Source organism: Anolis sagrei, chromosome 3, assembly GCF_037176765.1.
Source record: "Anolis sagrei isolate rAnoSag1 chromosome 3, rAnoSag1.mat, whole genome shotgun sequence".
NCBI classification, from domain to species: Eukaryota; Metazoa; Chordata; class Lepidosauria; order Squamata; family Dactyloidae; genus Anolis; species Anolis sagrei.
The window spans coordinates 221,777,181-221,804,021 of record NC_090023.1 but is presented as its reverse complement, the minus strand read 5'-3'; the positions used below and the strand labels follow the sequence as shown (position 1 = coordinate 221,804,021).

General features: G+C 41.3%; 1 protein-coding gene across 2 annotated transcripts; it reads right to left on the bottom strand.

Annotated features, from left to right (window-relative positions):
• Positions 1-1,560: 1,560 nt before the first annotated feature.
• KLHL30 (kelch like family member 30) lies at positions 1,561-25,432 on the bottom strand. Of its 2 annotated transcripts, XM_067465902.1 has the most exons (9): positions 25,274-25,432; positions 23,932-24,105; positions 22,985-23,833; positions 21,381-21,546; positions 18,628-18,714; positions 17,410-17,565; positions 16,524-16,712; positions 12,934-13,079; positions 1,561-5,884 (listed from the first exon to the last, which is right to left on the bottom strand). In XM_067465902.1, the coding sequence occupies exons 3-9, from the start codon at positions 23,756-23,758 to the stop codon at positions 5,636-5,638; spliced, it is 1,767 nt and encodes a 588-aa protein (XP_067322003.1). In that variant the 5' UTR covers positions 23,759-23,833; positions 23,932-24,105; positions 25,274-25,432; the 3' UTR covers positions 1,561-5,635. The 2 variants fall into 2 exon arrangements, with proteins under 2 accessions (XP_067322003.1, XP_060624076.1); XM_060768093.2 differs by lacking the exon at positions 23,932-24,105.
• Positions 25,433-26,841: the final 1,409 nt, after the last annotated feature.

Below are 26,841 nucleotides of genomic sequence, written 5' to 3'. Positions count from 1 at the left end.
TGCTGATTAACTTCAGTTTGGGGGCTTTCCTTCTTCTACAGTAAGACATCCGGGATATATTGGACTATTTGTGACTGAGTTCTCACATAGAATTACACTGAAGGAGAGAGAATAATTGTTTTGCCCTCCCAGCTTCACTTCATGCCTGAGAGAAATCTAAGCTTCATTCTTGAGCTGTCAGGTCATTGTCTTGGCCACCGTTCCCAGTAGAGTGATGTAACTAAGCTGTTCTCTCCCGCTCCCTCAGCCTCTCTCTCATTCACTTTTCCATGAAGGGAAGACCATGCCAATGAAGTCATGGGAACGAAAATGCCATCTGTTTTCAAAAACACTATAGTGCAGAAGAAAAGTCAATGTACATGGCTTCCTTGGTAAATTGTCATCTTTTGCGAATGATTGTTTTATTAGAATGTAATGCCCCCCCCCACACACACACACAAACACAAACACACATACCTGAATATATGAAATCATGAATAATAGTGAACCCTGTGGCTGAATGAAAATCTCACATAGTTAATGTCTTTGCCAATCCACACACTGTCTTGCTAGAGAAAAGATATGCCACCCTTTTAATATAAGAAATATATAACTTTGAGAATTCAGTGGTTCAAAACTGTGCATCACTGAACTTTGCTGTTTTCACAGTACTGAAGCACAGGCGTATACAACTTTTTAAAAGCACATTGCAATTTAAATATTTTTCTTATTGTGCTTATTCAGCAAATGGGAGGTGTATTTTTTAATCTTTTGTAACAAGGCAAAGGGATGCATGAGTGGGAATTTGTTCCCTAGCAAGAAAAAATGGGAAAATTCATATCAGAGATCTGGTGCAGGCAAGGACAACCGTAGAGGGAGAAATGATGTTTTTGCCTTGAAGTCACAAAGAACAGCCTGCAAAATGCCTATAGTGGACCTCTCAGCCCTCCAAACTCATGGCAGAGGCGGATTTACTTTACTGTACAACCCACTTTCCAAAGCTCTTTGAATACATGTTCAGAAGGTGAATGATATGGAAAGATAAGAGAATACTGCTTTCATTTTATAGAAGTTTAACATCTTGAAGACTAGTTTGGCATTCGTTTTATGACAGGCATGGGCAAACTTTGGCCCTCCGGGTGTTTTTGACTTCAACTTTCACAATTCCTAATAGTTGGTAACACCTGGAGGGCCAAAGTTTGCCCATGCCTGCTTTAGGATGACATCAGGCAGTAGTGTTTTCATTTGAGTTTAGGGAGCTTACAGTACATCTTACTTTTGTTAAGCCTAAACTCAAAAGAAGCAAAAATTCCTTGACTGAAGTTGTATTTTCAGTATTTGGTGAGATGTCATAACTCACTACAAAATATTATAATGCTTGGTAAAAATGGAAGGCAAAGGAAAAGATTGCATGACAGATGCCTGAAGCATCAACATTCCCTTCTAGAAGGAGCCTTGGCAAATCAACTGGCCATTGGAGTATTCAATGAACTGGGAAATGCTAAAGGCAGGGTCACACTATAAACTACAAAAAGACACAATGAGAAGAAGCAAACTAAAATGTGATACATAAACAGAAAATGCAGGCAGATTTATCTAGGATTATTATTTTTAGTTTATTTTGAAAAGATTTTATTAGACACAGCAGTTTGTGACAATGTAAAATTCAGTACAAAATCTTAAAAAGATCTATGCAAATACATTTTAGTAAAGATAGGCTTTACAAACAAAAATATAATTTCCCTCCTAACCCAGAATAAATATTTGTGCTTGTTGAAATTCATTCTGCTGTTCAGAAACCCCCATTATCAAGTTTACTATGCTTATTTTGAATTATAATCTCCTCTGAGTTATTCCTTCAATTCCTCTACATTGTTGTCATTCATAATCTAATGAATGTTTATCAGCTTGATGATGACGACGATAATAATAATAATAATAATAATAATAATAATAATAACAATAATAATAATAACAACAACAACAACCATCTGCCTGCGACAAAGAACTGGTGGGATCCCAAGCCTGAAAAGGTTACAGAAAATGAACATGTCAAACTCCTCTGGGACTTCTGAATTCAGACTGCCAGAGTTTTGGAGCACAATACTCCTGACCTCATAATCATGTTAAAAAACAAAGTATGGATCATCGATGTTGCAATCCCAGGCGACAGCAGGATTGAAGAGAAACAACTGGAAAAGCTGACATGAGGATTTAAAGATCGAACTGTAAAGACTCTGGCACAAGCCAATCAAGGTGGTCACAGTGGTGATCGGCGTACTGGGTGCAGTGCTTAAAGACCTTGGCCTGCACTGAAACACAATTGGCGCTGACAAAATTACTGTCTGTCAGCTGCAAAAGGCCACCCTACTGGGATCTGCATGCATTATTCACCGATACATCACATAGTCCTGGTAAGTGTCCGACGTGTGATCCAATGCAACAGCCAGCAGAGTGATCTTGTTTGCTGTGGACTCATCTTGTTGTGTTTCAAATAATAATAATAATAATAATAATAATAATAATAATAATAATTCTTTATTTGTATCCAGCTTTTCTCCTGAAGTAGGGCCCAAAGCAGTTCACAACATTTTAAAACAATACATACATAAACAATAAACAATAAAGCTGATTTTACAATAAAACATGAATAAATAAACAAAATCATTCAACAGATACCAGATACCATTGTTGTGGGAACTTGTCAATTCAGATGCTTAACTTTGCTTAACTCACCTAAAATTAGCCTTCATGTAATTCCAAATTAAATATCTTCATTAAAAGCTTGTTTACACGGGAAGGGCTTTAGCTGTTTTTAAAAAGATGTCAAGGAAGGAGCTGTTTTGCTCTCCTTGGGGAGGGAATATTTCAAATGCATGCCATTAGCAGAACTTTGAATAACACTACTACTCCAGCAGAAACAACATATTAAACTTTCATTTTTCTATCCTTCATTAATACTGATCACTAGGCAACCAGGCGAGTCCATTGCCTTCATGAGTGTTAGTAAAATGATACCTAAATGTAGTCAATAGACAACTCCAAATTGGACAAATGTGTTGACATTTGTGACACCTGTTTCTGCCAAATTCCTGGGATTGTATAAAAGAAGCCATTTCTGACAAATTTGTGCTCTAGTCGAAACTTTTTTTCCCCACCCTTGAATGATCAAGAGACGTGTACATCAGTAGTTTTGGTACCTACTGAGGTTTTGCAGGGCATTAAATACTTCTGACTATTCTTTGCCTAAGAAAACTCTGAAATTCATGGTGTTGTCATGAACTGATGAGAGACAAAAACACACACACCCCTAATTATATGTACAGTGTCATGTATCATGTTCCACAGTTGATGGTGGTTGGTGGTGGCCTAGCAGTTGGTGATGGAAGGAGTTAACGTAAATCTTAATTCTAAAGGGCTGAGTAATCTGTAAGAAAGAGTTTCCAGGTGAAAGCAATTAAGGGTGGAGGCATGCAAGAGATAGGTTGGAGTTGGGTTTTACTGGATATAAGGAGCTAGCCTGGAGACTAATCTTTGGGAGAAAAGTATTTTTCCTATTTTGGCATGAGAGCAATCCCTTTGAAAAAATTCTGACTATATAAATGGGTTGGTGGGTTAGCCAAAGGATAATATGTACTTGCTGACTGTGAAGAAGCTACTAATCTACAAGGCCTGTTAGGTTTCTCTTAATTTTAATTAGTCTGCTTTTATCAGTTGTTGTTGTTATTATTATTATTATTATCATTTACTCATTTTTATCCCACTTTTTTCCTATGGGTGGGATTCAAAGCAGTATACAATGGTTCTCTGTCCAGCTTTGCCCCATCCTATGTCCCCATAATCTCGAAAAATCAAACATCTCTAGGGAACGTTTTAGCGCCTACTGAGGTTTGCTCTGGCAATTTGGTTAGATTCCGATGCTCTCTAGAGCAAAGATGGAGGACCTTGAGATGTTTTGGGCTGTAGCTCCTACCAAACCCAATGCTTTTGCTTTGTCAGTTGCTTCTGATGTGAGAGAATTGGCAGTCTGCAAGGATGTTGCCCAGGGGACGCCAGGATGTTTGTTTGTTTGTTTTTGATATTTTACCATCCTTGTGGGAGGTTTCTCTCATGTCCCTGCATGGGGAGCCGGAGCTGACAGAGGGAGCTCATAAAGGCTCTCCCCGGATTCGAACCTGCAACCTGTCGATCTTCAGTCCTGCACAAAGGTTTCACCCACTGCACCACCAGGGCCTCCAGACCCAATGCTAAAAGACAGAGAGCTATGTGCCGAAAGATCTGGAAGTCCTAAGGCACCTCATCACTGCTTTAGACATCTTACATGAACTTGATATAACCTAAATAAAGCCAGAAAGGGGCTTAGCTGAAAATGTGCACCTTTCCAGCTCAAACTATGATTTATTTTAAAAGATCTTACCAAGATTTCCCATATTATTATGGAATGAGTAATTTAAAAGTATGACCACAGTTACCTTGAAAAACTGCAAATATAAAATTAGTTAAGAATCCTTAGGTCCTTCAGAGCTAGAAGTTGACCATAGGGCTGTGCTGGAGGACCTAGGGATTCCTAAAGATACTATTTTAATCAAATCCACAAATGTGAAACCCACAAGCATAGAGGCGTGACTGTACATGCATCCAACTATAGTAACATACAATAGGGATGGGTGGTCTGTGGCATATAGATAGACTGCTGCTCGCATTACTCTAACCATTAGTTGTGCTGTATGAGGCTGTCAGGAATCTGTAGGACCAGGAATTCTGACTCCTAAAATAACATCTCTGTTATCCAGAAATTTGTCACTAAGGACCTCATCAAAATGACACTTCCCCATCACACGCGGGGAAGTGTCACCGTGTGGCTTCCCCCCACTCGGCCCTCGTGGTTCAAATAAAACATGAGAAACCTCCTGTTTTCCCAGTGCAGCATTGTAGGACTCTTCTGCCCCAGTTGAGCATGGAGCCCCATTGGAAATGAGCCTATGTTTTATGATGGGCGGCATGGGGCTCAAGAAGGGCAGAACCCTTCTACAACACTGAAAAGCACTCATACGATGAATTCATTTAATCACCCTACAACATTAGCCACTGTTATCTCAAATTAGCATTAAAAAAACCCTTCTAGTCCTGATTTGGAGATGGCCTACTTTTCTTTTGGCCCCTTTCCAACACTGGTCACAATCCAATACAATTAGGCAATAGATGATACCAATAGATTCCAACTCGGAGTTCTATAAGACTGGTTGCCTTTGCTCAAGTAAGTTATATATCAGCAAAATGGCTGGATATCTCACAAACTTCAGTTATGGCAACTTTTTAAAAGGAACAGTAAAGTTTTTAAAAATTGCAGGTGTTTCTAGCAGTGAGTTTAGTAAGAGACATCAACAGAGATCTGTAAACAGCATGAACTAATCCTCAACTTCATTGGCCTTCAGTGTAATGGTGTTTTATATTTAGAAGTATAGAGTTAACACAGTGCTGAGTGCTTGACAGTTTTATAAACCCATTATCCCATGTGTTTACCATTAATGTTATGACTATAGTTATCCGTTCAAGCTGATTCAACCCAACAAAGGCTGCAGTGCACAATAATAGGTGTCTTCTTTTTCCAGATGTGTGCCTAAACACAGGTAGAGCCCGATTCCACTCTCTTCTGTTACAACTGGTTTCCCAGAAAAGGTTCTCTCCATTTTGAGGTATCCATAAAAATAGAAGAAGAGCTATGGTAGAGCCATAAGCATGGGAGGCCCCCTTCCTTTGTCCAGATATCTTTGGCACAGTCATATGATTCCATCTCCACCTGATAGTCACCGTCCATACCTTTCCAATAGCCTCCCGTGACAAAAAGTTTGCCTCCAAGGGGTACCATTCCTCCGTTCTCATGCAGCGTATGAAGTTGCTGCACCTGCCAACAAAGCATTACCATCATTCATTTTTAGAGTTCATATTAGGTGGCATGACTTAGGAAACCCCAACAGGTTTTATTCACAGAAAAGCAACAAGGCACCTGATATTGGAAGCTAAGCAGAGTCAACCTTGGTTAATACTTGGATAGGAGACCACAAACAAATACCAGGTCCTGTAGACTATATTTTAGAGGAAGGACCTGGCAAAACTATTTCTGTGTATACCTTGCCTAAGAAAACCTTATGAAATTCATGGGGTTGCCAGAGAAGTACACAGAGAACTTGAGAAGACATATACACATATGTCTTTATTTGGTGGATGAGACTCTAATATGCTGGATGTAAAATCAAAGTAAACGCTTTCTAGTCATTGGAAAATATACTGCAAATTAATATAATCAAGTTTCTTGGCCCTTCTAGCAGCACTGTTAAAAGATTTTGAAGTAGATGGAGAAATTCTACAGGAGATGAAGTGTTAGTGTGCCGACAGCCTTATCTTACTCTGTCTATATCTATCTATCTATCTATCTATCTATCTATCTATCTATCTATCTATGAAAAAATGCCTTTTCCTATATCTGCTGGAGAGTCTCTCCTCCATTTTCCATCAATGGGAGAAAAACATTTCAGGAAGACATGGGAAATATTTTTTTCTGTTTTGGCAGACAATTTGTGAAATACTCTCCATTACCAGGTCTGATTGGCACCAATGTTATGTGGGGTCTTTTTACACTAAGGACCTCAACAAATTGAAGCCAGGAAGCCAAGGGATAGCGGGTGACAGCGGGGAAAACTGTGGGACAGCATAACGCGGAGGTCTCTTATCGTCATGGGATCTCTTCCCGTGACATTTCCCTGCTGTCCCTAGCTTTCTTCCACTTCTTCTCCAGCTTCTCCTCCCTGGCTCCTCTGGGCTCCATTTCTCTGTGCCACCACCACGCTGACAGCGCCCCACATTCACGTGATGGGTTCTGGGGGACTCCATGCTGACAGCATGCTGGCAAAACAGTGAAACACAGAGAAGATGCTTTTTGTCCTCAGTGTGATGAAGTCATAAGTCAAATCACATCATGGCTATATGAAAAATGTTTGGAACCTTATCTTCTATTTCCAACATGTACCTAAGACAGTGTCCTAGTTAGGAATCTGTTCAAAAATAAAGATTAAAAAGAACAGCTTTGTTGTAGTCTTTTGAACTGTATTTTTTTAAAAAAGAACTTTAACCCAGTATTTCTCCATCTTCCTCCCTACCAGACACTATATATACCAGGATTGAGTTGTCTATGCTTATCTTAACTCCTGTTTTCTCCCTGTAAAGAACACAATAAAAATAGCAATGACTGGAGTTGTGCATAAATATTCATTGGATACGAATGCAAGTTTGCTTGCGGAGATGCTGTTAGATGTTAAGATGTTATAGTGGGAACCTTAAAAAGGTCTCTGGCAAGAGTATAACAGATTGAGAGAACCCAACAGCTCTAACTATTTTCCATCAATGTCGGGAGATGAAGAGGCTGGCAGAGCACCCTCTGCAGCTGCCCTGGAGACTGGAGTGGGTGCTACAAGGTCAGCTGAGCCCTGACACCATGTGAACAGCTGCAGCAGGATTTCAGAATGATGCTGCCTAAACCAACCCTCCAACAACATTACATAGGGCTTTACTGAAGCCAACAGGACAAGGGAACAGGGCCATGGCATGCTTTTGTCTGGGATATCCTCAATCAAGGAATGGGCTTTGCGCCATTTAATAGGGACAGTTGTCTGTATATCAAACCACAGCATCTGTTTTGGTGACTCTTCCATCAAAGCATTGTTCAACAGTGGCATTTTGTTACACTGCATAAGAAAATGTTTTTTAAAACTATGTAAAAAGAGACAACAACGAGGAGGGAGTCAAACTGCTTGGATGTTGCTTAAGTCTTCTGCCATTTAGGTTGTTATTTTATTTGAGCTGATGCAATGTTTTTGATCTGTATTTTATGCTTCACTAGCTGTCCCCTGCCACGTGTAGCTGTGGCCCAGATGGGGGTTTTGTGTGGGAGGTTTGGCCCAATTCTATCGTTGGTGGGGTTCAGAATGCTCTAAGATTGTAGGTGAACTCTAAATCCCAGCAACTATCACTCCCAAATGTCAAGATTCTATTTTCCCCAAACTCCATCACATTTGGGCATATTGAGTATTCGTGTAGAGTTTGGTCCAGATCCATCATTGTTTGAGTCCACAGTGATCTCTGGATGTAGGTGAACTACAACTCCAAAACCAAAGGACACTGCCCATCAAACCCTTCCAGTATTTTTCTGTTGGTCACGGGAGAACTGTATGCCAAGTTTGGTTCAAACCCCATCGTTGGTGGGGTTCAGAATGTTCTTTGATTGTAGGTGATCTATAAATCCCAACAACTACAACTCCCTAATGACAATATCAATTTTTTTGAGTGAAGGACATACATTGGGTTGTTAGGTGTCTTGTGTCCAAATTTGGTATCAATTCCCCCAGTGGTTTTTGAGTTCTGTTAATCCCACAAACGAACATTACATTTTTATTTATATAGATAGTCATCTTGAGCACCTTTTTGGGTAGAAATGAACCAAATAAATTGCTTCTTTAACTTCTCTTCAACAAAGCTACAGACCATAGAAATGTGTAGCCACTTCCATGTTTACTATTGCCAAGCAAACCCATGTATATCGCTCCCATTTCTTGACAACACATCACTGTAAGCACAACAGATGGTGCCCCTCCAAATCTACCTTTAAAGCATCCTGACTAATTTATTTATTTATTTATTTGGGGTTCTTGTACCCCGCCCTTCTCACCCCGAAGGGGACCCAGGGCGGCTTACAGCTGCAAGGCGCACTTAGACGCCTGCTACACAAACAATCATCACAAAAAATATAACAGTACAAATTCCCACAATTCAACATTATCCAATAAAATCAGTAAAATGATAAAATCAGTAAAAACAATACAAACCTGGAACTTCCTCCTACCCATCAGTGTACAATTAACTCAAAGATCTGTTTTGGTTCCATTTCGACAATCCTGCCGATCTTACACATCTGATTGTCTTATTTGGTTGTCATTGTCTAATTGCCTGGTTGCCCAAAGGCCTGGTTCCACAGCCATGTCTTCACCCTCCTCCTGAAGGAGAGGAGGGTTGGTGCTGTTCTGATTTCCCCCGGGAGTGAATTCCACAGGTGGGGGGCCACCACTGAGAAGGCTCTGCTTCTCGTCCCCACCAGCCTCACTTGTGAGAGTGGTGGGGTCGAGAGCAGGGCCTCCCCAGATGATCTCAAACTCCGAGGTGGGACGTAGAGGGAGATACGTTCAGACAGATACACTGGACCAGAACCGTATAGGGTTTTGTAGGTTAAGACCAGCACCTTGAATTGTGCTCGGAATTGAACCGGCAGCCAGTGGAGCTGGCACAACAGGGGGGTGGTATGCTCCCTGTATGTCGCTCCGGTGAGCAATCTGGCTGCCGCACGCTGGACTAGTTGGAGTTTCTGAACAGTCTTCAAGGGCAACCCCACGTAGAGCGCGTTGCAGTAGTCTATCCGGGATGTAACAAGAGCGTGGACCACTGTGGCCAGATCAGACTTCCCAAGGTACGGGCGCAACTGGTGCACAAGTTTTAATTGCGCAAAAGCTCTCCCGGCCACCGCCGAGACCTGGGGTTCCAGGCTCAGCATCGAGTCCAGGATCACTCCCAAGCTGCGAACCTGCGTCTTCAGGGGGAGTGTAACCCCATCCAGCACAGGCTGTAACCCTATACCCTGTTCGGCCTTCCGACTGACCAGTAGGACCTCTGTCTTGTCTGGATTCAATTTCAATTTGTTAGCTCTCATCCAGTCCGACACAGCAGCTAGACACCGATTCAAGGTCTGGACAGCCTCCTTGGTGACAGGCGGAAAGGAGTGACAGATCTGGACATCATCTGCATAGAGATAACACCGCAGTCCGAAACTCCGAATGATCTCCCCCAGCGGCTTCATGTAGATGTTAAACAACATTGGGGACAGAATAGATACCTGAGGGACTCCACACGACAATGGTTGTGGAGCCGAACAGGTGTCACCCAGTAACACCTTCTGGGACCGTCCCTCAAGAAATGACCGGAGCCACTGCAAAGCAGTACCCCCAAGTCCCATTTCTGTGAGTCGTCCCAGAAGGATACCGTGATCGACGGTATCGAAGGCCGCTGAGAGGTCCAGGAGAACTAACAGGGACACACTCCCCCTGTCCAGTTCCCTGCGCAGATCATCTACCAAGGCGACCAAGGCTGTTTCCGTTCCATGTCCCGGTCTAAAGCCAGACTGTGCCGGATCAAGATAATCAGTGTCTACCAGAAATCCCTGGAGTTGAGCTGCCACCACACGTTCCAGGACTTTGCCCAAATAGGGGAGATTGGAAACTGGCCGATAGTTGTCTAATTGAGTGGGGTCCAGTGATGGTTTTTTCAACAGCGGTTTGATAATAGCCTGTTTTAGGCTCGCTGGAATCTTGCCCTCCTGTAAGGAGGCATTAACCACCACCTTCACCCACTCCGCCAAACCCCCTCTGGCTTCTTTTATAAGCCAGGATGGACAGGGGTCTAGGATGCATGTGGTAGGCCGCACCTCTCCAAGGATCCTGTCCACATCCTCAAGCTGAACTAATTGAAAAGAATCCAAAAAAACTTGACAAGCAGATGCTCTCGTTACATTCTCAGAGACTGCAGGTAAAGTGGTGTCAAAACCCGACCGAATCCGCCCAATTTTATCTGCGAAAAATCGAGCAAACGCTTCACAGCGAGCTCCAGAGCTGTCAGGGATCTCGCTTTTCGGCGAATTTAACAGACCCCTGACAACTCGAAAGAGCTCAGCTGGACGATTCTTCGCAGATGCAATATTAGCAGCGAAAGATGTTTTTTGTGCTGCCTCTATTGCCACACCGTAGGACCTTAAAACGGTATTCAGATGTGTTTGGGTTGATTTAGTCGGGTTACTGCGCCACACGCGCTCTAGCCACCTCTTCTTTCGCTTCATTGCTGCCAGCTCCTCAGTAAACCAAGAAGCCAAGTTAGCTCGGTTACTCGAGAGGGGGCGTTCTGGAGCGATTGTGTCGATTGCCCTAGTCATCTCGGTGTTCCAGTGAGAGACCAAGGCATCGACAGGGTCGCCAGCCAGGGAGGTGGGAAATTCCCCAAGAGCCGTCAGGAAACCACTAGGATCCATAAGTCTCCTGGGGCGGACCATTCTAATGGGTCCACCACCCCTGCGGAGGTTGGGAGGAGCAGTCAGTCTAAACCTAATCAGGTGGTGATCGGTCCATGACAAAGAAGCGATGGTTAGCTCCTCCACCCCGATACTATCACCCCATCCCTGCGAAAAGACCAAATCCAGTGTGTGCCCAGCGATATGGGTGGGACCAGATACTAGTTGGGACAGGCCCATGGTTGTCATGGTGGCCATAAAGTCCTGAGCTGCACCTGACAGAGCAGTCTCGGCATGAACATTGAAATCCCCCAGGACTATAAGCCGCTGGGAGCTCAACGCCATGTCCGAGACCACTCCTGCTAGCTCAGGAAGGGAGACTGTCGTGCAGCGGGGTGGTCGGTACACTAACAGAATCCCTATCCTGTCCCGGTCACCTAACCTGAAGCCGGCACACTCAAATGTAGATGATTGTGGGATGGGGCACCTGATTAGGGGAATACAAACCTTATAGACCACTGCCACTCCTCCTCCCCGCCCTCCGGGCCTTGGCTGGTGCTGGACAGAGTACCAGCCTTGGCTGGTTCTGGACTAAAGTGTTTCTAAGGTGCTGGAGGTTGGGTTGCTGGGAGATAATGGTCACATGCACTTCCAGTCATAAGATGCCTTGTGAATAGGCACCTTGAGAGACCCCTTGAGGCCCTCTCACAACTGGTTGTCCCAAGAAAAGCATTCCAGTTGTCATTTCCTAGTACCCCAATTTCCAGGCTCCCAAGCTGTAAATGTGAAAAATTAAAATGTGGCTGCTTACCAAAAAAGTGGTCTCATTAGAAAAAAAATTACAACAAATCAGTGATTTTCAACCTTCCTCATGTCGTGGTGACCCCCAACCATAAGATTATTTTTGTTGCTACTTCATAACTGTAATTCTTCTATTGTTATGAAATGTAGTATCTGATATGCAGGATGTATTTTTATTCACTGGACCAAATACCCACCCACATTTGAATACCGGTGGGGTGGGGGTTGATGTTGTCATTTGGGAGTTGTAGTTGCTGGGATTTATAGTTCACCTACAATCAAAGAGCATTCTGAACTCCACCAACAATGGAACTGAACCAAACTTGGCACACAGAATAGACTAACAGAAAATACTGGAAGAGTTTGATGGGCATTGACCTTGAGTTTTGGAGTTGTAGTTTGTAGTTCACCTACATCCAAAGAGCACTGTGGACGCAAACAATGATGGTTCTGGACCAAACTTGGCACAAAACCTCAATATACCCAAATGTCAACACTGGTAGAGTTTGGGAGGAAATAGACCTTGACATTTGGGAGTTGTAGTTGCTGGGATTTATAGTTCACCTACAGTCGAAGAGCATTATGAACCCCATCAATGATATAATTGGGCCAAACTTCCCACACAGAACCCCCATGATCAACAGAACATACTGTGTTTTCTGATGGTTCTTTGGCCATCCCTCTAACACCCTCTCGTGACCCCCCCCCCCCGGGGTCCCGACCCCCAGGTTGAGAAACGCTGTAATAAAATGAAGCTGATGGCATTCTTGTTTGTTTGTATACTTGTATTCTGCCCTTTCTGCAAAGAACACAGCTGCATTTAGCATTGCGACTTTCCAGTTTACCACTATTTTAGTTTGATTTGATCTTTCTTTTGCCAGGTCTTTCCAAAATAAACATGCTTGTTCTCCACGATATCACTTCATTCTGGATTATACTGAGGGCAACTTTCTTATGATTAGTCAGTGAGTTTATGGCTTAAGTGGAGATTCGAACCCAGATCTAATCCTATCTTACTCTACTTTTGTTAAGACCACTTCCCATTTACTTACCTTCTGCCATATGTTGGCATCTGGATCATACACATAGACTTTCTTTGTGTTGTCACCAATAAGGTAGATTGCTCCATGCAAGGAGGCACAGCGGGGACCAGACAGGTACTTTGGCATGAAGGGCGATGCAATTACACTCCAGACATCTACAAACAAAGAAATACATCTGTCGTAATGGCAAATCTTCATAATTTTTGAAGAAAGATAATGTTTTTGCTTGGCAAAAATATATTTTAGAAAAACAATGGATTAATTCCTAAGAGAACGTAACAGGCAAAAAATGGAGCAGGGTTGAAACAGGGGTTTCAGAAAAAAATTAAAGAACTTTGGCCTTTTAAAACCAATTTTGTTAATTTTCAAAAGCTTGCATACGTATAGAATAGGGTTCCCAAGTCTCAGGCTCTGACTCTCAGAGCCTGAATGCACTTCTCCAGTTTTCAGAGCAAAAGGAGAAAAATCAGGACAAAAGTACAGCCTTGAAAAATGTGTATGTGTTGTATTCTTTGTATTTATTTGACTTGGTGGTTTTGTTGCATACACTGTACAGCTGTGGTTGATGCATTAAAGCATCGTGTTTAATAACATCATTAGAGGACTTCCCCTACTAACATAATCCCTATAATTTTTTTCATGTCAGGAGCGACTTGAGAAACTGCAAGTCGCTTCTGGTGTGAGAGAATTGACTGTCTGCAAGGACGTTGCATAGGGGATGACTGGGTGTTTTGATGCTTTCCCATCCTTGTGGGAGGCTTCTCTCACGTCCCCACATGGGGAGCTAGAGCTGACAGAGGGAGCTCAACCCACTCTCCCCAGATTCAAACCACTGACCTGTCGGTCATCAGTCCTGCTGGCACAAAGGTTTCAACCATTGTGCCACCAGGGGCTCCTATCCCTATAATACCACCAGAGCCTTAGAAGTGATTGTCCCTACATTGCAGATTTTGGCCATGAATTTCAAGGCCTGGGATAGTCTTGACCTGACAACCCTAATATAGAAAACAAGTGCCTGTGAAACAGCAGGCTATCCTGCATTTCCGCTTATTAATTTTGCCATATTTCTTCACCATTTCTGCCATCACCATCATTGCATTGGTCACGGTTGTATATTTACAACATAGATAAAAAGTAAATACACCTAAAATAAATCATAATAGTAAAAGAAAACCCTACAATTCTAAAAACAATATCTGCTAGCCCAATATGTTGGGAAGATAAAAACAACAGGTAAGTTGACTCCGTTTATGAAATTCCGGAGCATCATCAAGCTTTGAAATGTGGTCTGGTACCATTTCACATGACACAATTATAGTGCCATGATCCCATTATAACTCCTATAATTCTAGCTGGACTTTGCAATTTAGAGGGGGATATTTAGAATCCTTAGAGTTCTAGTGCCTCAACAAACAACAAATCCCAGGATTCCACAGAAGGACACCAGTGCAATTGGAATATATTGCGACATTTGTGTAGTGTGAAACATCACCTGCTGAGATGAGCTGGGGCTGATCAGCATCCATTTCAGTTCGATAACATCACTGAGGACAGAAATGGAAGTGCTGAACTTGTTTGTCATATTGTGTACTCATGTCCCATGACTATTATCCAAGGACCCTCTCAAGCAAACAGAACTTGAGTCATATTGCACCTAATACATTTACCAGTTACAAGGAATAAACTGACACTAACAGAGTTTCTAAATATTGTGACGAATGAATAGCCTTGAAAGTCTGGTTGTGACATTTATTTATTTATTTATTTATTTATTTATTTATTTATTTATGACATTTATATGGTGCCCTTCTCATCCTGAAGGGGACTCAGAGTGTCTTACAAGATATATATACATACAATATATTACATTATTAGCATAGCACAATATCAGTATTAAATATTACTATATTGTACTATACCATTGTATTGCAATATTATTAGTAATATTACATATCATATAAAATTTATAGTTATGATATCATATTAGTATTAGTAGTATTATAATGTATTGCATTATAATATATATTATATAATATATAATACTGTGATAAGGAGCAGCCAATCCTCTACATAACCCTATATTACTGATCCTGTCCTTATTATGTATTATAATAAGGATCATCCGCTCCTCTACATGGCTATATAATATTGCTCTCGCATATATTATAATACGTAATCACATTATAATAAGGAACAGCCAATCCTCTACACAACCATACATTATTGATCTTGTCCTTATTACATACTATAGCAAGGTTTGACACCACATGAACCTGTAAAAACAGAACTCCTTTGATTCTATAGCATGTGTAGATATATTCAACTGGATTATCAGCCATGATGAGCAATTATACGACTGAGTCAGAAGAATGAAGGAAGCCAAGAAGATGTAGGACTAGCTATTCAGCACTCAAAAAATGGTTGCCCATGGCCCAGTGCCAATCCAAAGCCATCAGCTGCTGGTCTCTGGAGAGTTTCCATGAAGGAAAGAAACATTGCAATCAATGAGTACAAACACGATACTGGTCCCTGGCACATTGGGAAAGAAACATGCCAGATTCAGATACCTTAAGAAGCACTGAGATACATAATATTCAGAGCTGTGTGTCAGTGCAGGGACATGCACACCATAAACTTTTCCTCCTCCTACAGTACTTCATGACTGTGTTCAACCCGAGTTTGGGAATAAATGTTGCACTATCTGAATGGTGCCCTGAATTTAAAAACTCTAACATTATAATAGTAAATAAAGAATAAAACTGAAACATAGGGGAACTCCAGACAAGATACAATCAGGAACAACTAATCACCTCTCAACAAAGGATTCCCCCAGGCAGGAACAAGTGACACCTAAAGACCATCAAATTCTAATCAAAGTAGCCAATTGAAACACTCACACCTACCTCCACCACACAAGAGTTCTTTCTCGCACCCTGGACTTTCCCCAGATATGTAAACCCAATTTTCCTAGTTTCCAACAGACCTCACAACCTCTGAGGATGCCTGCCACAGATGCAGGCAAAACATCAGGAGAGAATGCATCTAGAACATAACCATACAGCCTGAAAAACCTACAATGCTTGGCATTTGCTCATAAGTGAAGAAGGGAAACACTGCACTTGAAAATATTGTTGTAATGAGAACGTTACTGACACTAAGAACCTCACTTTCACTGATAGCAGATGCTATGGATCACACTGATGTAAAAAAGCATACATGTCTGCACACGCTATCTTCATGACCAGCGATTTGAATGTCAATGGACTGGTGAATCTGATCCCACTTTCAGTCTGAACTTTAAGGAAGTATCCAAAGTGCTAAACCCTCCCCCTAAAATAGAAGCAACAGTATAGACAACTTGCTCAAAGTTTGTAATAACATCTGAAACAGCTTAATAACTAATTGACACCAGATCACCAGTCATTACTGATCATAACAGGCATTTTCCATTCCAGTGAATATGTGGGGGAAGGTGATGGGTTTACGTTTCAAGACCCATAATGACAAAAACATAAGCAAAAAAGATTTGGCCACTCAATGGGCCTAAGTTGCAGGTATTTTGGGAAAGCTTTTCAATCAAGATCGTCTCAGTTCCTTACCAATAGAGGGGTTGTAACACTGCAGTGTCAAGGCATTGTATTTGACAGCACAAGAGCCAATCAGGTATAGCTTGCCAAGGCATCCAGATACGGCAAAGTTGCTGACGTACTTCAGGGCAGGACTGACAAAACACCAGCTGTCATTATAAGGATCATAGCACTCCACCTCCACAATGTCCACTGTGGTGCCTACAGACCATGTGAGAAATATGACAGTATTTTTTAATCTTACAGGAGTATTCCGTCACATGAACTGAGCAATATTAGCGCCTTGTTAACCCACATGGCAATGTACTTTCATGCAACCTGTATTTCTAACAAAGCAGGATTAATTTCCATCATTACCTAAACAAGAGACTGTCAAATTGCTCTATCAATTAACACTAGGTTTTCTGTTATAACTGTCATTTCTTCAGGTCTGATAACCACAGGGTCAGAATTTCTCTCCCCCATCCCTCACTTCATTCCCACCTTTTGTAGAGAAAGACTGGCAAGTGGGTCTACAACCCATTCATAACCTTCCAGTCATGGGAGGTCCTTTGCTAATTGCTAGTAGCTTTTCCCTTGTGAGACATACCACTTATTTCCAGCTCTTCCATCCATTTCCCACTAGTGAAGGATGCAAAAGAACTGCAGCTAGAAATCTCTTGGCTGGTCTGAATAACTGCTGTGTCAGATTTCCCTCAGTGCCCTCTCTCGTTCCCGTGTCTTGTTCTCTATGGGCCCTTCCAAACAGGCCCTAAATCCCAGGATCTGATCCTAGGTTTTCTGTTTATCCCAGATTATTTGGCAGTGCAGACTCATATAAACCGGTTTAAAAAAGAAAAGCTGGAATCAGATCCTGGGATATAGGGTCTGTCTTGAAGGGCCCTGAATTACAGCCTACCACCGATGGCATAGATCTCTCCATTGAGCACAGCACTGGCATGATTTGTTCGGGGCTTCAGCATCGGAGCAATAGATTTCCAGGCACCCTTCTTCAGGGAGAAGCACCAGGAATGGGTTGTGGACCATGTGTCATTTTGTGAGCCTCTGGAGCCACCTGAAGACAGAAACAAGGAATATGGGATACTGCCTTATATTAGATCAAATCATTGTGTCCATCAAGCTCAGTATTTTTTACAACAATTCACAGTGGTTTCCCATATTTTCAGAGACATTCTTCTCTAAAAGTTCTCATACAATATGGCTTGTAAGTTCATGTGCATGGATGAAATGAAAGCACTTCAATATTAGAATGTATTAATCCATATTACTTTTGCCTATATATTCATTGCTTGAGGAAATCCTGTGAGGTTCATGGGTTATCATGAATAAGTCAAGAAGTGTACATATACACACACATACACACAAAGAGACAGAGTTAGATCTGATGGCCCCTGGAGAACCCTTCAAATCTAATAATTAATTAAAGATGATAAAAATCTGCTGAATTATCAGATAAGCAACGTGAAATTAAAATTGTGAAATTGTTTAAATTTACATTTGGTCAGTTGACTGTCTAGTCTGAGAGGTACATTTTAAATTATTTTTTAAAAGCAGAAAAAAACAAAGAAACTGTATTGTCGAAGGTTTTCATGGCTGGAATCACTGGGTTTTTGTAAGTTTTTTGGGCTGTATGGCCTTGTTCCAGAAGCCTTCTTTCCTGATGTTTCTCCTGCATCTGTGGCAGGAATCCTCAGAGGTTATGAGGTCTTTTGGAAACTAGGAAACGAGGACAATTGGGTTTATATATCTGTGGAATGACCAGGTTGGGAGAAAGAACTCTTGTCTGCTTGAGGGAGGTGTGAATGTTTAAATGGGCCAAAGGTGGCCAATCGAAACATTTACACCTGCCTCAAACAGACAAGAGTTCTTTCTCCCACCCTGGACATTCCAGATATATAAACCCCATTTTCTAGTTTCCAACAGACCTCACAACCTCTGAGGATGCCTTCCATGAATGCAGGCAAAACATCAGGAGGGAATGCTTCTGGAACATGGCCATACAGCCAAAAAAACTTATAAAAATCCAAACAAGCAAATAAATCCAAGAAGCCAGCAGAATGCACAAAAAAAATCCAAGTTTAATGGTAACATTAATTGGGAAAAACATTAGGCTCACCTGTAACATAAACATCATTGTTCAGAGCAATCATTGAAAAGCCCCATTTATTATAATCAGGAAAATCTGGCAGAGCGATCCAATTTTCTGAAATGAGAAAATGAAATATAAGCAGTCCTCAGTCAGTTATAACTGGCTAACCACTCTGATTTCCCCAAGATCCTTGCCTTCCACAACATGATCAAGGTGGTTCTGCACAGATGCCTTCATTCCTGGACCAGGAAAGTGAGAATTGTGGACTACATGAATGTAGAGAGAAGTGATACAGCTTGGCAAATTACTGAATATAATGGTTAAAGAAGAGGGAAGAACAGAAAAAGATAAAACCGTCAAATGGAGGACTGCTAATTGTTATCAACTGATAAAGAGAGGCAATGAGAAGAAGAAGGCTTGGGAGGAAAAGACCGGGTTCAGACTTGGAAATACTAAACTCATATGGTGGAGAGACAGCCAAATGGATAAATCAAAATGACAGATGGAGAGGCTTACATTAGACCAGTGGTTCCCAACCTTTTTTTGACCAGGGACCACTTGACCAGGGACCACTCTACAACATTAGTACCAAAAGGGTTATGAATCAGTTTTTGGTCAGCTTTAGATTAGGTTTGATTATTTAGAGTGCTGGTTCAGAAAATTGCATTAGACCACATCAGCTCTAGTTTCTGATACAGAACATATGCCATCCAGTAATTGCCATCTGCTCACCCACAGAAAACCATATTTAATAATGGTGTGCTGATGTGGTAGCTGATGTGGTAGTAATAATCTTCCATGTGTAGTCACCCTCTCCTCTCCTGACATTCCTGTTGCCGCAGCATTATAAGAGAGTTTCACGAGACCAGCAACAGTGGTAGGAACTGGAGTTCCAATATCTGGAGCCCCACAACTCCCATCAACCTCAGCCATAGTGTTCAATAACCAGAGATGATATGAAGCTCTATCCATCACTATCTAGAACAATTCAGTTTATTAACTACTAGAGAAGACCAAGGTGTAGGGAAAATGACAAATAAAGGAGAAGAATTTAGGGCCAATTCTGCCCTCTTATTCTTCTCTGGCACTGGCTGTCTGCAACCTCAAATGTATGTGTAGCCTTCACTGTGGGGAAAATATTCATATATTACAGTCAGTTCCACTTCTCTTTGGTATAAGTGTTGAAAAAGAGCATTGTCTCAGAGCAGTGTGAGTATTTCATTATTCTAAGAACGGTCTCCTCCTTTGTAATGTCCTTAGAAAGGTGGGTCTTAGGCATCCTGGGCACCTGTTCTTTATCATCGTGTGTGCCCAAGAATACAGATACCATCCTGATGGGCTATGTAAATGAAGAAGAAACACCACTGCAGTGTTAATTAGACCACTATTCTGCCTTCAGACAAACTGTCATAATAGAGTTAGAGCAAATGTAAAATTAAGATTCACTTATGGATTTCCCAATCAACCACATTACTTTGGTGAGAAAAATCTGAGAATTTCCTTATTGGAATCATTGTGCTCATAGCTGCATATGCTTAGAGGTAATTATATATGGTCATTAACTGTTTCTATGTTCACAGTGTTGTGAAAATGAACTCCAATTGCATCATCTTGCCCAGACTGTGCCAAAGATGCCAAAGGTCTCACTCAGATTGCTATTCCCTCCCCTCTAAATTCGTTCCCCCCACCGTCTGACAGTCTGATGGCAACGTCAGCCTCGGATGAAGGCAGCTGCTCTGCAGTGACAAACGCCAAAGAAACGTAGAGCAATGACATCATTTGGAAATGTCATGTTTGCCAGAGACTACATAATTCCAGATTTAAGTCTAAGCCATGGTTGATTCTGCCAATATTAGCATTCCTCTTACACAATATGGGTGTGAATCATATAAAGTGTTTTATATAATTGATTTAAAAGTATATGAACGGGGGGGGGGGGGGAGATCAATTTGACAAGATTAGACTCCAATGAAAATCTGGTTTTTTATAATAAAATAGACTACAAGACCGAAGAGGAAAAGAAATAACCAGGTACCATAACAGGGGAAATGTGAAATGAAGAATGTTGGATATATTGCAGATTCTCGTGGGTATTTATTTCACAGAGTGTTGATGTTTTGTATGTTTGTTTGTATATTTGTATGTATGCTTGTTCGGGCAATCACTGGCCCTTTTATATTATATAAACTTAATAAAAACTATTTTTTTTAAAAAAAGTATATGAATCTTTCTATTTCTTTTAATTATTCTATGATGAACAGTATAAGGAAAGATCTAATTCCTTGACTAACAAAATACATTATAAAATTGTTGATAGCACTAGGCCAACCCTATAGAGCAGGCATGGGCAAATTTGGGCCCTCCAGGTTTTTTGGACTTCAACTCCCACAATTCCTAACAGCCAGTAACCTGCCAGAGAAAGGAGAGCCAGGATGGGAACAGACTAGCTTCCTGTGAAAAAGAGTTCCAGAGGGTGGGAGCAGCCATAGAGAAGGCTCTCTCTCATATCCTCACCACGCGAACCTGTGATGGTGGTGTGAGTCCATGTAGATCTTTTCTCCTGTAGATCTTAGAGCCCTGGGAGGTTCGTTTGGGAAAATCGGGGTTTCAGATAGTCTAGGCCTAATCCACATAGGGCTTTATAGAACACTTGTGCCCAGAAACAATGTTTTGGTGTAACAATGTAATGACAGTCAGTGTTCAGTGTTTTTATGCCCCAACTTAAAGATGCTCTGAGTAAGAAGGGGATGTTCTGGCATTATTTGATGCCAGACACTTACTTTTTTTGGTATTATAAAAGGCAAAGTTCCTGGAAATTGGTGGTGGTGATTGTCCTTCTTCTTCATCATCCTCTTCCAAAGCTCTACCTGCCACCACCACCAGCACCTCCTCAAGCTTTTGTGGAAGGGCTTTTAGTCTCTGCTGGACAAAAGGTCTGTTCTCTACCTAAGAGATGATAGAAAACCACTGTCACAACATTGAGAGCTAATAACTTCTCATCCTCCTCTGCCTCCTTCTCCTATATGGTCCACAGTATATATAAAAGTGATATCATGGAATTCAATAAAAAAAAATACAGAAAGTTCCTATGGGATATATCATTACATTTGTTGGAATCGGTAGGTCAGGGTGCTTCAACAAAAGGTTGGAGGCATCTTCCTTCTCCTCTTCCTGTCATCCTGTCTCACAAGGAGCTCAAAGAAACATACATGGCTTTCCTTCAGCCCATCTTCCTTTAGCGCCCCCCCTCCCCCCATGACACTATGAAATAAGACAGTATCAGAAAAGAGTAACTGGCTCAGCATCACTTACTGAATTTTGTGGACCAATAAATTATTCAACCCAACTCACTAGAGCAGGTCTCTAACTATATACAACCCTTGCTTTCATTCAAATTGTTATCTAAAGTGTGGCATGATATTTATATATGAGAAATGGGTTTACTGATTCTTTGATAGAAGAATATACTTTTATTTAGTAATCACTTATTTCATATATAAATATCAATACTCTTATCTGATATGGAAGAGACAAAGGAGGGAAGAGGGCAATCTGGATGAATGACTTTTTCCCAACTTCTACAGTGAACAGGTGGGAAAATGTTCCCCATCTCCTGGAGGCTATTAATTTGTGAAAAACTAGAGAAAAGACCCTTGCTTTTGTAACAGATGGAGGGAGGAGAAAACTGAGCAGGAAATGTACAGGAATTCTCCAGTCTTCTGCTAACTATCAAATGTAATAGTCCATAACTGATTAATTAACTACAGTGAGTTTTCTTGAAGAAGAAATGAGCACACTGTTTCCCCACAACTAGTTTCTCAGCCTCTCAGGCCCCTTCCACACAGCTGTATAAAATCCAAATTGTACTGGATTATATGGCAGTGTAGGCTCAGATAACCCAGTTCAAAGCAGATATTGTGGATTATCTGCCTTGATATTCTGGGTTATATGACTGTGTAGAAGGGTACTCAGAGAAGACTGGTGGCTCTGCTGTCAGTGGACTGTTGAATTTACTGCTGGTTTTAGACCAGGCTTTAAATGCTGCTATCCACAGTACTGAACTGAAGGTGAAACAATTAAAGTTCACACTAAAACCTGAAGAGGATTCACAACTCCACAGAAATAGGAGTCGCCAGCCTCATGGTTCAGCCTCTTCAGGTTAGTAGCCAAAAGTCTAAACGGCTGCTAGTTCACAGTACTTTCAGCTAAACATCCCATACACTGTAGCCGCTTAATATTGATGATGGTTTTTTGCATAGTAAGAAGAATATTCTCCAGCTACAGAAACCCCTATATTTCTTATAGATGTTGGACCATATGGCACCTTTTCTAATTTTAGGATTGAAACCTAGTCTAAGGAGTTGTGGTGTCTCCAAGAACTGACCGTGCTGCGGTGTCTGGTGATGATGGACTTGCAAGCTTCTGATTCCTGAATCAGTGGTTCCAGTGATAAGAGGTCCTGCAGATACTGATCTGGCAGTGAAACCAGATGCACTAGATCAAGGAGTTCGGGAAGGTGGGTGGCTCTAGCAGATTTTTCATATTTCACCCATCTGAGCACAGCCTCAACCAGGCTCTGCTCTTCTTGCATTTGTAGTAGATTGTTGGACAGGTAGGTCACCAATCTCTCTTTGGATAGCTGAAGAAACTCCTCCTGTTGAGACACAAGCTCAAAATTCTCCTGCAGAAATGACCAAGCCTTGGATGATACTTCTGGACAGCCATACATCTCCCCAAACTCACAAATTCCTAAACAGTTGGTTGCATCCATCTGTTGTCGTAAGTACCGGCTGCAAACTTTCCGGATGGTGGGGAAGTGGAGCTGATTGGATGTCCGAATCAGAGCCTCTACATTTCCCTGATTGATGGTCACCTTCCCCGTATAAGCAAAGTCAATTAAGGACTCCATAACAGCAGGATCCACATCTTTGATCTCTACCCGGGCTGAAAAGCTTTCCAGGAAGTCACCAGCAAACATGGCATTGAAGTAGTGACTACAGAGGGCCAGAATACTACGATGGCAGAGGAATTCATGTCCCCCAACAATCAAGGTGACATCTGAGAATTTGGGGTTGGAGCGTAAAGTCTTAAGCCCTTCCAAAATGGACTGAGGATGCGATGGAAGACAAAAATCAAAATCATCTATGTTCCTCACCATGGCTGTGTTCTGCTCTCCTTCTTCTGTGATGAGTAACCCTAAGTGTCACCAATGGAAAATAATATTTCCCTGATCCTAGTCAGAAAGCAGAAAAGAACAGAATAAAGGTTGTGTTACAAAAAAAAAAAAAAGAGGAAATGTCCCTAGTGACACTTCTGAATCAATGACATTACCTGAAATACATGCATGTTTTTGATGCCTGACATATATCATGAGTGCTTTAATGGGGTTTCCTGCATGGGGTTTCCTGCATGGGGTTTCCTGCATGGCCCTTCCAGTCTCTTCCAACTCTATGATTCTATTTATTTCATTTTTCATTCCTTAGGAGAGGCCAGATCTACAAAGACCTGGACAATGAAAAACCAAGCAAACAAACACATTACAACATTTTGGAGACTGAACAGACCAGAGAATAAACTGTCCTGTGTGTTAAATCTCAAGTCTTGTACAAGCACCAACAATTACTAATATGATTCAGACTTGGCCAAATACAACTTGTTTAACAAGGTCAGTACTGCTAGGCCCTAACTGGAACATTTGCTAATATGAAAGCCTGCAAGTACTGAGATGCGTGACTGATGATCAGTTTTAAGTTGTGTACTTTCATTCATCTGTATTAACACTGTTAATTACTTAGTATAGTACGATCACTGTATCCAAGGTGAACATGTTCCTGGGCTTTGCATGGACATAGGACACCACAGATAATAATGAACCCTATCAACATATAGAATCTATGGCCTCCAAATATCATTCAGTCATGCTGGAAAACCCAGGAAATGCCATGAGGGAACACAATTTGTCAGATGAGGATAAATGATAGCAAAGATACCGATCACATAAATAAGGGTGGAGAGTTATAATGTAAGTAGTGTCCTGAAACCATTATATTTGTTTATTTTCACTTGGATTTGTGAACAGTGTTATTTTTAAAATAAACAACACCATTCAGATAAATGTTTTTCATTTCATCTTTTATCTTGCTCAGTCTATTTGAATTTGTCACTGAAAAACTGAAAGAAAGCGGTAACAGTTTGTGGGAAGATGTAAGAAGTGGATCTTCAATCGCACCTCTTGCCTTGTGCTCCATACCAGCTGACAGTAGCTCTGTTTAAAATGCAAAGGATGGCATCTTTCTATTACTTCTCAAAAAAGGAATTTCTAAGTAGGAATCTGTGCTATGCTAAACAGGAAACACCATCATTAACAGAAATCCCAGTAAGAACGCCTCTGTAGAAGGAATGTAATCTCAAACACTCCTTCTATATAAAGTCCAGAAAATTGCTTCTTCACTAATGCTGTGTAGTATTAATCTCTGATGGAGAAGATTGATATTTGCTTTTTAGGTGGAAAGAACTTATAATTATGGTCCTTCTTTATGCCTCATACTGATGACTTCAGTACTTGGTTTTCCTGATTGGGTGATACTGGTAATCTAATTTGGCTCTTTCTTCTCACTTCATCTTGTGCCGCAGCCCTTCCAAAAACCAAAACCAACCAAACCCCATCTCTTACCTTGTTCTCTTCCTTCAGCCAATTTGATTTGAGAGAATGACTCGGGACAGCTTACCCTGTTCCTGGGAGTCAACTGCTGGCTTGAATAGGACTTTACGAAGTGTTTGTAGGCTGTGGGTGGCAACCAACTGTATGTGTATCTATTTATCTATATATATATTTAGCTCCTTGCTAGAGTGGGTGAGGGATGGGAAGTGCTGTGACAGTTATATGCCGCAGGCCACCTGCTCTTAAAGCAACACTCCAATGAGAAGATACAGAAAAGACTGGGAGGAAGTCCTCCATCCATTGGATGCAGAAAGAAGGCTGGGTTAGGCATAAACAGGATATAGGCTTTAGGTCGCATTTGGCAAGTGGTTGCTCCTCTGATGAAAGACCCAAACAGTACTAGGTGCCATTTTAACTTCCCATAATTCCTCTGACATTGTGTTGCTTTAGGGCATTGGCCCTATTCAAGGCATTCAGAGTACGGGATTAATTTGAACATTGTCCTCTCCAATATTTCAAAGACAATGGTAAAAGGTCTGGAAGCCAAGCCCTATGACAAGAATCTTAGGAGCTGGGTATGTCTTCCTTGGAGAAGAGAAGGTTTTTAGCGGTATATGATAGGCATGCTTGAAAGGATGACATATTGAAAATGGAACAAGTCTGTCTTCTACTATTCCTGAGAATGAACAATATAATCTATAATAATTTACCAGAGTTTGCAGCACTTGCACAGGCACGTTATAATTCAGATAATGGTCCTGTTTGACTCAGGAAAAACTGAAAAGGCTACAACAATTATCTAACAGGAAGCACAAAACTGGAGGTGTGGACAGGACGCAATTAACAAATAATCTGTAGAGACACCTGGAAATAAGGTATCTCTCCGGATGTTGCTAGACTGCAGCTCCCTAACCAGTATGGTAATTAATGCTGGAAGCTGAGATCCAAAAATTCCCAGCCAGGGGACAGAAAATGAACAGCACAAAACTTTTTGGCATCTGTAAAAAAATGCAAGGACAATAGCCTCATCCTAGTCATGCAGTAATGATTCAAACAAGCACTTACTTTTCTTCTTTCTTGCAAATCTGTCTGCACTTTTCACAATTGTTTTCTAAATATAGTCCAGCTAGCTACTTGTATCAAGAGTTTGGCACTGGGATCCCTGTGTAACACCTCACTCCTTCCTCAGGAATGTCCACAAATAAACTCATGAAGCAGTCACAGAGGGATTGCAAGGGTATCGTTTTCTATTTGCAGTGATATGGCATTAGGCAAGCAGAAGGAATTGTATATGCTTCTCATGGTAACTGACAGCCTGACAAGTGCAGACCATCAGACTCTTCCTAGTACAGAATTTCATAATCACGGATGACTATAAAAATCATGATCTGATGAAGTAGGCTGCTGCCAATTAAAGATGTCTCAGACTGTTGAAAAAAATAAGGTGTATTTGCTTCAAAGCTTGACAGCTCAAAACTTTCTGTAACTTTGATTTGAAATGGCCTCTTGAAGAAAGTCTTCACAGGGTGAAACACACTGAGCATTTTGCAAATAAACACACTCTTTTCAGCATGCAGAGA

Excerpts from the sequence above, each read along its gene's own strand:
- KLHL30 (XM_067465902.1), bottom strand. The coding sequence starts at position 23,758 with ATGGTGAGGAACATAGATGATTTTGATTTTTGTCTTCCATCGCATCCT. Across the intron at positions 18,715-21,380 it reads CTTTTATAATACCAAAAAAA|AAAATTGGATCGCTCTGCCA; the intron begins GTAAGTGTCTGG and ends TTCTCATTTCAG. Across the intron at positions 5,885-12,933 it reads ATGCCAACATATGGCAGAAG|GTGCAGCAACTTCATACGCT; the intron begins GTAAGTAAATGG and ends CTTTGTTGGCAG.